This window comes from Orbicella franksi, chromosome 11, assembly GCF_964199315.1.
Source record: "Orbicella franksi chromosome 11, jaOrbFran1.1, whole genome shotgun sequence".
Classification (NCBI taxonomy): Eukaryota; Metazoa; Cnidaria; class Anthozoa; order Scleractinia; family Merulinidae; genus Orbicella; species Orbicella franksi.
The window spans coordinates 12121288-12134663 of NC_138155.1; the positions used below are offsets into that span (position 1 = coordinate 12121288).

General features: G+C 42.1%; 1 protein-coding gene across 1 annotated transcript in view; it reads right to left on the reverse strand.

Annotated features, from left to right (window-relative positions):
- Positions 1-13376, reverse strand: part of LOC145460545 (protocadherin Fat 4-like) — a 31493-nt gene that overhangs the window by 6653 nt on the left and 11464 nt on the right. Inside the window, exons 13-28 of the mRNA XM_081445385.1 lie at positions 12783-13097; positions 11624-12246; positions 10742-11052; positions 9844-10081; positions 8854-9445; positions 7212-8123; positions 5689-6774; positions 4436-5062; positions 3702-3821; positions 3018-3229; positions 2583-2671; positions 1850-1970; positions 1579-1774; positions 931-1200; positions 532-620; positions 230-431 (exon numbers count right to left, since the gene is read on the reverse strand). Of these exons, the coding sequence (XP_081301511.1) occupies positions 230-431; positions 532-620; positions 931-1200; positions 1579-1774; positions 1850-1970; positions 2583-2671; positions 3018-3229; positions 3702-3821; positions 4436-5062; positions 5689-6774; positions 7212-8123; positions 8854-9445; positions 9844-10081; positions 10742-11052; positions 11624-12246; positions 12783-13097 (6003 nt within the window). The remainder of the gene's footprint in view (positions 1-229; positions 432-531; positions 621-930; positions 1201-1578; positions 1775-1849; positions 1971-2582; positions 2672-3017; positions 3230-3701; positions 3822-4435; positions 5063-5688; positions 6775-7211; positions 8124-8853; positions 9446-9843; positions 10082-10741; positions 11053-11623; positions 12247-12782; positions 13098-13376) is intronic.

Sequence of the window (13376 nt, forward strand, 5' to 3'; positions counted from 1 at the left end):
ACCAAAGTTCGCACTGTTATTTCAAAACGTTGTCAAAGTAAACTTCCTCTAATGACTCTAATGGCCCTCAGCCCGAAGTTTGTTCTTAGTATATTCTTAAAATTTGAGTTATTCTCAGCCTCAACGTTCTTATAAAGAACGGCCCCTACAAAAGAGAGTGTAGCGCGAGTTCTTTCAATTTTGTAGTTCATGAAAATGATTTTTTTTTTCTAAAGTTAGGAAAACCTACCTCCACTACATTCATCGTAATCCAGTTCACAATGGTCTCCAGACCATCCCGGTTTACACAAGCAATCGTATTGAGAACCCTCTTTGGAGCAAACAGCGCCATTTTTACACGGATTTGAATTACAAGGGTGTTCCTCACACCTCTTGGGAGCCGAGAAACCGGTTATCTCCACGTTAGCGTTTAATGCTCTGCTTAGGAGTTTCTGGTAATGAAACAAAAGGCAGCCAAGTCAGTAACAACGAATCTTAATAAGCACAGCTTTGTCCTGAGGCTCAATTGCATCAATAACACTTCTTGCTTACTTTAAACTCTTTGATGTCAAATACATGACATGTTCCTTCTCGATTCGGTTTTGTCACAGACAGCGTCATAGAAACCAGTGCCTTTTTGCCTAAAAACGCACAAAAAGAAAAACAATCAATGAAATTAATTTAAATGCTGTTTGGGCGGTCAGTGTTCATGATTAAAACCTAGGGCAGGACTGCATACGACCGCAAAGAAACAGATGTGACTTATTTTTGGTTTGGAAACTTATACAGATTTCAGAATTTGAACATGATTAGTCAGAGCAGTTTTAATCAACCGAGTCTTTCTCCTTCCCATTAATCTCTACCGAAAATCATCAGCGAGACTAGCGTCACTTGATCTCACTTGGCAAGAAACGATGCATTAACAAATAAGCATTTTATTCTGCTGCTCACCAAACACTTTTAGGGAAGCCGAGTTGGATCTCACTGTACCAGCCACATTGGTAGCTTCACACAAATACCAAGCTTCGTCCTGAGCGAGGGCATCTTTCAGAACAAGCTCCGGCACAAAAGGATTTATATCGTCTGTTTCCACCATCGGGATGTTGTCCTTGTACCATTTAAATGTCGGCAGCGGGTCTCCAGATGCCCTGCACGCCAGTGTCACCTCACCACCGAGCTCCACACTACTGTTACTTGGGTGAGTCGCGATTTTTGGTGGATCTATAACGAGAGACAAGAGTAAAACCGCTAAGTACCGTGAGATCCGATGCGTTGATCTTTACACGCCATACGGACCTACATTGGTTTGTAACACGCGGATACTTCACTGTAAATCACTGTCAGTACATTGTTAAGTAAGCAAGAGTTGAGAATGAACAAAGTATTGACTTTATTATGTACTTCCAAATTCTCTGAACGAACACAACTGTAAAGGTAGAGTGAAAAGAGAATTAGGGGTTTGATGTTAGGGGAGGGGGTTAAAAGAGATAATAAATGATTGATTAATTGTTGACTTAACTAAATAATTGACAGACTGACTGACTGACTGATTCGTTCGATCTAATGAAGACGCAAGCGCCACAAGAAGTCTCTTCTCACCATTCACTGTCATGTAAGCCACGCTAGACTGTAACAAACCAGCTGAACTTGAAGCCAGACAAGAGTAGCCACCCTGGTGTTCCTCGGTCACGTGTTCCATGACGTAATCACCGAAATCATTCCAGTTGGAGACAAAGCGACCGTCTTTCATCCAGCGATATTGAGGTTTCGTGTTACCCTTGGCAGAACATTTCAGCTGTAAAATCAAGTACACAATTAACACATTTGCCCATGAAAATTGGCAAACATTTAAGTTAATCAAAGCTCTCACTTGATATTTGTCGCCCACAAGATGCGTTGCTCCTCTCGGAAATTCCACGAAATCACACAAAGTGTCGGCCGTTATTAAACCATCTTCAGTGATGTTAAACACCATCGCCTCACAAGTAATCCTGAAAACAGAAAAAAGAGTACAAGGAATGATATTAATAGCATGCTATGAACGGATTTACCTAACTTGTTAACATCCCTGTTACCACCCTATTCAGGTCACGTGATGATTCATTTGGGAGGTAACATGCAATCAGTTGCACAATAGGCGATTTGCATGGTGGCGTCATTTGACTACAACTGCGAGAACCCTTTACTTTTTTTTCTGTTTCTTGTGTTAATTAGGACAATAAAGGATGAAGATTAGAAATAGGGATCTGTACGAGACTTCATATTCTTAACTACCTATTTAAAGCTGAGAGTAAAAGGTAGAAAGACTGGATGCCTAAAGGAGGGAGAGAGGATAGAGTGAAGAAAAGAAAGAGTTAGGGAGGGAGGGAGGGAGGGAGGGAGGGAGGGAGGGAGGGAGGGAGGGAGGGGGAAGGTAAGGGATAAGGAGAGAAGGACGAAGGAGACGTGTACTTTTTGATACGTGTATCATGTTGGTAAAAAAAAAGAGCATGATGTCATGCCCTAGGAAAGAAATAAAGTACAGGGTGGTAATGTCAATGACTGTTTACTGCTTCTGAAACTTCAAAATCACAAAGAAAGACAAAAGCAATTTCTCTGCATACCTTGATGCGATTATGACGTCAATCGAGCTGTTCAGACTTGGAGTTCCTAAGTCGTAAGCTTGAACAGTCACTTTCCACTTTTTCGCAACCTGAAATCAGAGTAAACGGAATTCATTAACGCGAGAACTCTCACACTACAAATGTTCTATAAGAAGGTCAAGCTAGTAAGCACTGTCACGCTGGGTCACGCTAGTTTTACAAAACGTCTTCTTTGTTTGCAAATCAGTACCTTAAACACATTTGATGAGTTTCCTTCATTTTGTTAGAATTTTCAATTCATAACATTAAAAAAAATTTTAAAAGACCTTTAACTCGAAATTATGAAAATCCTCCAATGTCAGTAGCCCATCACTAGTGATGGGCTCCCGACAATGTTTAGTCACGCAATTATAATTAATAACGCTATTACCAAACCTTAAACAGAAAATTCCTCACCTCAGTCTGTCCGAGAAGTCGGAATTTCACGATCCCGCCCGAGCCTAGATCGTCATCGATCGCTGTAACTCGGCCGATGTCGGTGTCGTTGAGACCATCGAGCTCGAATTCATACGAAGGAAACTTGAAGCGAGGAGGGTTATCGTTTTCATCGGTTACTATAAGGTTGACGATAGCAGTGGAAGCTAACTTGTCCTCGGATCCTCCCTCGGCTGTTAAGAAACAAACAAACAATGTCACTAATTAATTTCATCTGTTAGGGTCTCTCTTCTCGTCAGAGGCCTCATTGTTGCTGCTTTGACCCAGTAGGCTGGTAGTTCGGAGGCTGGGGAGAGGAAATAATGGAAGCACACGGGGAACGCCCGGAAGGGGAGAGAGAGCCTCTCCCACTTTCCATCATCCCTCTCCCAATTCACTGCCCCCTACCCTAGGGAGCCTCTGCGGAGGAGATAGCGTTTTGGTGGTAACGACTAATGAATCGATCTATACGATCGAGTTACAGAGATTACATCCTTTGTGTCGGGCGCACCAACTAGACAAATTAATTCTTCACAGCGCTGCTTACCATCCAAGAATACCAGTGGGTATTGGATTTTTATCTGGGCAACCCCACCCACAACCTTATTAGAAATTACGCCGCTATATCCCAAGTTTTCTTTACATAATTATCTTTGTCTGTCTTACCCTGGTTGTCGTCTCCATCTGTGTTGTTTACACCACAGTCTTGGCGACCTGCGCGGACCACAAGTCGGAAAGTGTCGGTCACTTCTCGGTCAACTCCAGCCGAGCTCACCCTCAGGAAACCTGGAACAAAGAGAGAGCCAACTCGTAGTTATTTACCTTATACAGATTTCGATGTTTTTGATAGCCAAGGTAGAAAAGAACAGGGACGCGTTGAGATGAAGAGAAGAGGGTAATGGATGTGCGTCACATACGTGTGATGGAAAAGTCTGTCAAAATAGCCGGTTTGAATGTTAAAAAATGTTAACAATTTTAAATGTTGAAGGCTTATAGTGGTCGATACGTTTCGCTACAACTAGCTAATTCTTAGGAATGCCACTTAAACTGAAAGAAAGAAGTATTTCAGACAAATAAGATAGGCTGAAATATCTCAACTGGAGGGAGACAGACCAGTTAGCTATTTAAAAGCATGACCGAGGAATTGAACTAGGATTTACCGAGAAAAAACTCCAGCTTAGCAGTCAGAGTGGAACATGAACCCGCGACCTTCGGAATTCAAGCCATACGACTTTTTCGTTATACCAGAAATAATTTTGTCATGGAGACCCTGTTTTTCTGGCAGGTATTTTCGACGGTTTCAAATTTAAATTGATTTGATTACCAATCTAAACAACACAGAATCATCCAGCTTGAAGGAAAACCAGTCGAACCGAAGATATTCAACCAAGTTCCCTTACCGTTTCTGTCAATGGTAAATGCACCTCCCTGGTTTCCACTCCAAATTGCATACATCATCTTTTCATTATCTTTTACATCGACATCAGTAGCCGTCACTTGGATTATGCTCTGATTGAACGGTAAATTCTCACTAATGCTTTTATTATACACTGCTGGCTGAAACTTGGGACAGTTGTCATCAACATCAATGACGTTGATCGTGACGTCAGCTGATGACGACAGCCGCGGATCTCCATGATCGCTGACGCTGATTTTCAACGTGTAGTGATCTTGCTTTTCTCGGTCAAGTGGCTTCAGCGCTGTGACTTCTCCGGTTGTTGGATTTAGAGAGAAAACGTCCGAGTACTCAATTGTAGTGAAGTTAAACTCCAGCTGCGCGTTCATTCCGACATCAGCGTCTGTGGCAATAATGCGCATGACAGAGCTTCCGGCGGGGGAATTTTCCAAGATGGCGCCCTGAAGAGAGGACGTATTAAACAGCGGTCTGTTGTCGTTAGCGTCGTTAACCGTGATTTTCAGTTGTACAGATGTGCTTTGCTGTGGACTCCCTAAATCACTTGCTGTGATAGTTAATGTGTAAGAGTCACGCCTTTCCCGGTCCACGCCTTTAGAGACGGTAACAACACCTGAAACAAGAATGCAGGGTTAGGTAAGGAAGTGACATAAGATGAGGAGAGGAACGAAATGAGGTAGGTTGAGTTGTGGGATACATGAAGTGAGTTGAGAGATCTGATCGCTCCCCTTGAGTGGGATGCTGGTCTATTACACGGTAACTTTCCCTCCCCCACCCTCCCCGCCCTGTTACCCATTAAAACACTTGGTTGAACAGAGGCCGAGTGTTGAAAATATCAAGATATCACCCAGCGCTCGACCTATTGTTCTTCATTAGCATCAAACCCTTGAAAGCAAATTCATAACCAAAGAGGTTTCGTTTCAGGAAAGTGGTGAAACTTGTTCCGCGCCAAGCGTACCCACTTAGACCCAAATGACTGCATTGCACAGTCACGGTTTTTTGTTTTTGAGTCATTTTGGCCCCGAACAAAATTACGTTTAATTTGAAGAAAACCTGAAAATAGTAGTTTACTAAAATAGAAAAAACAAACAAAAAAACAAACAAAGACATAATAATAAACCACAAAGGAACAAGGATGGCTAAGGATGGAGAAGAATAACACGAGTTACAACCGACGAACTTGACAGAAGCGTGACTGAGCTTTTTTAACAAACGTGTCACATCACTTGCAACACTTACCCGTTCCGTTACCAATATCAAACGAGCTATCGTCATTTCCGGCTGTAATACTGTAAATAACCACTCCATTAAGTCCGGCATCACTATCTATGGCATGCATTTCCTTTACCACAGTCCCGGATGTCACGTCTTCAGTCACGTTGACAACGTACACGGACTGTCCAAATATGGGTGCGTTGTCGTTTACATCTGATACCGTCACGTGGACGATGATTGGCATTGAGCTGCGCTGCGGCTGTCCATGGTCAATGGCCTCGCATGTTAAGGCATAGTCTGGAACAGTCTCTCTGTCAAGTTTTGCATTGGTTCTTATAATACCAGAGTCGGGGGCGATCACAAAGGCGGACATGTCATTACCAGAGCTTATTCTGTAAGAAATTCTGGCATTGCTCCCAGAATCTGCATCGAGAGCACTGATCTGTGTAACAAAGGATGAAATAGCTGATGCTTCAGAAACGACAGTCTTGAGAGAAGAGGCGTTGAAAACGGGTGGGTTGTCATTCTTGTCTGTCACGTTTACCGCGACAGTAGCAAAACCAGTTAGAGCCGGTTCTCCGCCGTCAATCACCCTTACAGTGATGACATATCTGTCAATCATTTCTCGGTCCAGTACATCAGCGGTGGTGATCAGCCCCGTGGCTAAATCTACGCTGAATGCGTCACTATGGTTACCTGGTTGAACCGATTCTATAGAGTATGTCAGCTGACCGAAAGGATCGACGTCCAAGGCAGCGACTGTGATGACAGATGTCAAGGCAGCGGAATTTTCTGCAACACTTGCCATGTAATTTGCTTGTTTAAAGGAAGGTTTGTTGTCGTTCTCATTGATGATCTCAATGATCACCTGGGCGAACGAGTCGAATTTGGAATCTGTGGCAGAAACGGTTAAACTAAATGAAGGCGTCTTCTCAAAGTCTATTGAGTTCGTTGCGTTAATGTCACCGGTTTGTGAGTCTATAACGAAGTATGACATAGAGTTCCCTGCTGTGATACTGTAACTGATGACTGCATTGAGGCCAGCGTCTTTATCACTTGCTTTCACTTGAACAACGTTGGAAACGGCAGGGATGTTCTCCTTGACTGAACCTGAAAACAGAAGCATGCGTACATGTAATTAGCATTTTACAATGTGACTCATATAGCAGTTTAGAAAATTTCTAAGTAATAACATTTTAGTAAAGAGATCAGACATAAAATTCAGTGACAATAAAGTTTTTCGCCCCACAAAATTTGTTACAAATAAAAGAAACATTACATTCACGAGCGTCAGAGCAAATTTTCAACCATTTTCTCTGATTAGACTCAGTTCAAAAATTCGACAGCAAGTTTTCGTTTCTAAGAAAACTCCTCACATATACTTTAATGTATTCTGTAAAACCAGCCACATTGTCAAGTGGCAGCATGTTGTCACGTGGTAGTTAAGAAACTTAACAATTTAAATACGTTTGAAACGAGCTTACGTTTGACTTTGGAAGATAAGGAAATCGCGAACTATATTTGAAGAACATCAAACGCATACAAACCTCGGAATTCTTGAGCATCAAATTCAGGTGGATTATCATTTTGGTCTTCAACAGTAATAAAGAAGTCCTTTTCGGTTTTCATTGCTGGTTTCCCTTGGTCGGATGCCATTAACGTCAGTGTATAACTGGCCATTTTCTCTCGATCGATTTTCCCCTTGACCGTTATCTTGCCAGAAATTGGGTTTACCTGGAACACATCATCTTTATTGCCTTTCACTATTGAGTAGCGTACTTGACCATTACTACCACCATCAGAATCTGTTGCAGAAATTGAGCCCACATTGGTACCTAAAGCGGAATTTTCCACAATGGTAAAGTTTGCCACATTGACAAATATGGGGCTGTTGTCGTTTTCGTCCAGGACTGTGAAATTGACACGGACAAAGTCGCTTTTTGGTTTCGGAGCATTGTCTGACGCGCTGATGAGCAAACTGTAGAAAGCGACAGCTTCTCGGTCAAGATTTTGCTTGACACATAGAAATCCGGTGGAGTTATCTATCGCAAATGCGTCGTTTGTGTTCCCGGATACAATCGAGAAGGTGACAAGTCCGTTAGTACCATCGTCCGGATCTGTGGCCGTCACACGAAGAATGTTTGTGTTGATGGCGGTGTTTTCAAGAACGGACGCCTGGTAGAAAGGGAGCGAGAATTTTGGCGCGTTGTCATTTTCATCAAGAACCTTTACAGATACTAACACTGTGGATGACAGCGAGGGTGTTCCATGGTCTCTCGCGGTAATCACCAGTTTATAAGACACGGCTTCTTCGCGGTCTAGCTTCTCAGACGAAGTTATAACTCCGGTTTTGGAGTCAATTGTAAACTTCTTGCTATCGCCTGATGTTATCTTGTAGCTGACAAGCGAGTTCACGCCTTTGTCTTTATCCGTTGCAGTAACGTTAGCAATCAGCTGCCCTGTTAAAATACAATAAAACACCCAAAATATTTATTAAGCTAATAAATAGTCTATATTTCATTGACACAGTTGCAGACTCCATGCAGCATTAAAATCATGACGTATGTATGTCCAATAATCGTTTCATAACTTTTGGAGGATTTTGTAAGATGTTAATGAAGAACCAATAAAAGAACAGAACATTAGCAGATTTGAAATAACTAAGGGGAAGTCGACTCTTTTGTTAAAACACTCTTAGTCCGATGGTCAAAATAAATTTCCTCCTAATGGCCTCGATACATTTTTACAGCTAATATTTAAAATAATTCGACTGTCAAGACTGTCAAGAGCATTTCCCAAAAGCGATCACTTGGCGAATTCTCACAACCCAAGTGATAGAGTATGTATCGATATTACAGGGAGAAATTTGATTTTGGTCATCCTCGAGACTAAAGACATTATGTCACGGGGTCATTCCAATCTCCCTCGATCTTAGACAGTCCTTGTTACTTTTGTTTTATAAATACCCCTTTCGTTTTTTTTTTGGAGGGTTCTTTCGATTTGACGCATTGACACAGCTCCTTTGAATTGACATCCCCCCCCCCCACCCCTCCAACCTCCTAAAATCAGTTTGTTTATTTGTTATGATGGGTAAACAGTTTCCACTGATGTTAGTGAGAGCTGCTAAGTAGGACCTCTAAGGTTACCATGATCGCTGTTCGGATAAAATGGTACAAACAAATGTCATACCTGATGGAAGGTTTTCCATGATATTCTTGGAATAACTCGCTTGTGTGAATTCCGGTGCATTATCATTCACGTCAATAACCTGGATAGTTGCATTGTGGGTAACGGATTTAAAGCCCGTATCGGCAGCTTCCACAGCCAAAATGTACTTTTCAGTTGTTTCACGATCAAGCTTTGCCGCAACCGTTATGAGTCCACTTTTATTATGAATTTCAAAAGCCCCACCCTTATTTCCACGCAATATATCAAACTTCAGCTCATTTCCATCGGCGTCTGTCGCGTTTAGGCGTACAACGCGTGTACCCACGGCAACGTCTTCGCGGATCTTCGACACTTGTGAGGAGGTCTGGAAAACAGGAACATTGTCGTCAACGTTTAAGACAGTGATGTTGACTTGCGCAGATGCCGAGTTCGCTGGAGATCCACCATCCTTTGCAGTAACAGTGAGGATATAGGTACTGGTCTTTTCGTAGTCCAAGGGTGTGGCGGTGTGAATGAATCCGCGTGAATCGATAGTGAAATTATCTCTGCCCTTTCCTTGGAGATCAAATTGCAACTGACCATTAGTTCCTTCATCGTCATCCTTTGCCTCCACCTACAAAAGAAATGATATCTCTCTTAGCTTTTTCAGTCGTCAAATAGTTCACACTCAATACAACTTATATAGTCACAAAAGTTGTCATTTTATCGTCACTTTTTATAGCATTACAAACAGTACTACATGAGAACAATGCTCAATACCTTTCCTTTGAATGATCACAACCAGGGTTTCAGCCAAAGACTTTGAAAAAAGTTAGAACCACCTTGAACAGTACAGTGCAACAGTACCACATGAAAGTACTACTCAGTAGTCTTCAGTTGAATGGTCACACACTAGGGTTTCATCCACAGACTTAAGAGTTTCAACCACATTTGGATTAATTGGTCTCTTTTGATATTTCATAGTTATGTAGTTCTCATTCTTTATAGTGATCTTTAATAACAACTGCTTACCTTAAGGACCGTAGAACCAGACGAGGCATCCTCACTTATGCTGCCATAAAACATCTGCTGACTGAACACGGGCGCGTTATCATTGACGTCATCAATTATCACCTTGACAACCACGCTGGCCGACAACGAGGGCGTCCCAGAGTCCTTTGCTACCACTGTAAGAGAAAACTCTGCCTGGACTTCGCGGTCTAGTGCAGATTTAACTGTAATCACACCGGACGAAGGATTGATCTTAAAACTGGAAAGAGGAAAATAATAACAAAGTTAATACAGAAATGGAGACGTTTGGCTGAACATGCTTCTCCTTTTTGCTTCTCCTTGACATTTTATTTCCACGCAGTTAATTTACGGTCTTAAAACTGATGAAGTTAGCTGCAATAAAGCTTTGTTTATGACATCTTAGCATGCTCAGCCTGACAGTCATGTAGTTTGTATGAAAACATGAAATAAAGGGTCATCGAAAACATGTCTTCTAGCAGCGTCCATGCTCAGTGCAAAATTGGAGTGTTCATATGTAGCTTGTTGCGTACTCTCAGGGCAAAATGAACTGGTGAGCAGACACAAAAATAACAAACAAAACAGAACAAAGTAAAACCTGTAAAATATTCAAGAAAGCGAAAATGGAAAGACGGGCGTTTTTTCAGTCTAGTTGTCTCCTCCTTTATCGTTTTCCCTTATCAATGGGGTTTTTATTTTATTTTGCACGTTTTTCAACGGTTTGTGTGCCTGCGATTTAATTATGTAAACCTCCAACGCTTGAAATACTTCGTTGATGAATCTTGGGATTGAGTCCAACTCTAAAACTACGGTTTATGCTTAACGAAGTCAAGATTAAGAGAGTGAGATAAAAGGCGAAGGGGAAATTCCACGAGGTTGAAAATCACTGCTTCAGTCTCACCTGTCACGGGAATTTCCCGCGGAAATGCGATAAGTTACCATTCCGTTAAGCCCGGCATCTTTATCTGTCGCTGTCACTGAACCAACTACATGTAACTTCGCTGCGTTTTCTAGAACGTGAAATGTGTACATGGACTGGTTAAATATCGGTACGTTATCATTTTCGTCCAGAATATAGACTACCACGGACGTTGTAGCACTAAATGAAGACTTGTCAGCTCTCGACAGCCCGTCCTGTGCCTTAACTGTCAAGTTGTACACAGAAATGGTCTCTCTGTCCAATGTACGGTCGGTGGTTATTTCTCCCGTGCCCTAAGGAAAGACAGTTTTGAACTATTCATGGATTGGAAAGAAATAACAAAGAAGAAATAACGAACAAGCATACAGAATAATTTAGAATGAAAAAACGACGGAAAACGAACAGTGAACAAACGAGTAACGAACAAAAGAACAACGACCGACGATCACTGACGAACGAGCTGGAATAAATAACAAAGAAGTGAACAAAGGAAAACGTACAAAGAAAAACGAACTAAGGAACGACGAACGAGGATCGAGCGATGAGTGACAAATTACGAACGACGACCAACCACCAACGAACAAACGAACGATGAAAAAACGAGCAAACAGTAACAAAGAACAATCAACAGGGACGAATAGTCATAAATCACAAATGATGTTTATGGCGTGAAAAGAATAATATCGAAAATTAAATTTGATAGCGGGTTTTATAAATGCCATATATAAATAAATAATTTAAATATTGAATATTTCGGTATTAAATCATAGTGTTTCGACGACAAATCACGTGATTTCTAGGGTAAATGAGGAAACCCTTTTCAGAATTTACGTTGAAATCTCTTATAATTTCTATTCAACTCACCGTATTTATCCCGAAAGCTTTGCCAGTATCGCCTGTTACGATAGAGTAAAACAGCTGACCATTCGCACCAGAGTCTGCATCACTAGCGGTGACGTAACACACAGCAACACCGCTGGCCAAGTTTTCAGCAACAGTGCAGTTATACAGTGACTTTGGAAACAACGGCGCGTTGTCATTAACGTCATTGACTGTCACCATGACATCAACCGATGACGTCAAAGGAGGGCTTCCATGATCACTTGCGGTCACAACAAGAGCGTAAGAAGTCTTCGTCTCGTGATCAAGGGTCTGATTAAGAGTTATTTCACCGGTGTTATCATTCAGGTTAAACTTGCCTTCTTCATTACCGGTCTTGATTATGTAAGTTATCTCCTTATTTTTACCCATGTCGTTATCTGTAGCGAACACTTTTTCCACAGACGTGCCTGGAGCTGCGTCCTCGTCAATGGACGCGCTGTAGCTCGGCTTGTCAAAGAGAGGTTTGTTGTCGTTGACATCTGTAATCGTTATTTTAACATCCACGACAGAATCTTTCGACGGATTTCCACCATCACGAGCTTCCACATGGAGAGTATAAAGATCCCTGCTTTCCCTATCGAGTTTTGATAGGACACTGATGACGCCTGAGAGGAAATGAAGTAAGAAAAAAAATCAAACAAAGAACAGCGATCAATTTATGATCTCTGCTATTTGGGGAGTTAAGTTGAAGCCTAGAATTACCGAGCTTGCAAATAATTTTAACGAAATCTTGCAATCGACAGCATGTATCCACTAAGCTTTTATATGGTTTTGTCCACGGTTAGTCTGTCCATAAAACCTCTATTGTGTCTTGAGTTCGTCGAGATCGCAAGCTTAGCGAAATATTAACCCGGCGCGTGGGATACAAGGGGGTGGGATTGGGTAAAGATGGCAAAAAAAGTAAACGCCTGTGGACAGACTGGTCTAAAGTTAAATTCACCACTATTAATCTAGGTAATCGAATGAATGGGAGTGCAATTAAGAATTTATACCACGAGTGATATTTGAAAATTCTCTCAAAATTGCACGAGCCCTCGTGATATTTGAAAATACTGTACGTGGTTCTTCTGTCACTGAATACTTCATTTAAACCTGACTGAGAGTTCTCTATTGTGTTTATTGCATCTGAGGTAGCACTGACCTGTATTTCCGTCAATGGAGAATGCTTTGCCGACATTACCACCTGTAATGGAGTACACCACTCTGCCTCTGGGTCCCGAGTCCATATCTGTCGCATACACTTCCCCAACCCTCCCCCGCAAAACAACTCCTTCGCTGACAGTAAAGCTGTAACTGGACTGATTGAACGCGGGCTCATGGTCATTCACGTCTTCAATCGTAACCTTCACTGTCGCTAAAGCTGACTTTGCGGGTTTTCCATTGTCCGATGCATTCACAATCAAGTCGTATTGTGCCTTGGTCTCAAAGTCAGGCGAAGTTTTGATCAGCAGGTTGCCTAGAAAAAACAACCATACTTACTTAATTTTATTCACATCCAGCGCGCGCGCGAGGAGAGGGGTTGCGGGGGAGGGGGGGTGGGGGGCAGGGGAGGAGGAGGAGGAGGAGTAAGCTCGTGCATCATGAGATGCTGGTGAAAGAGTTTTCACTCACGTGGCCAGCACACAGGCACATTTATTGGAACATAAAGAAAGTGTTTGTACAAGAAAATAGTTCAATTCCCTCAGGATTGGTTTGGTACACCAACATGGCCACGGTTTCATTGTTTTGGAACACC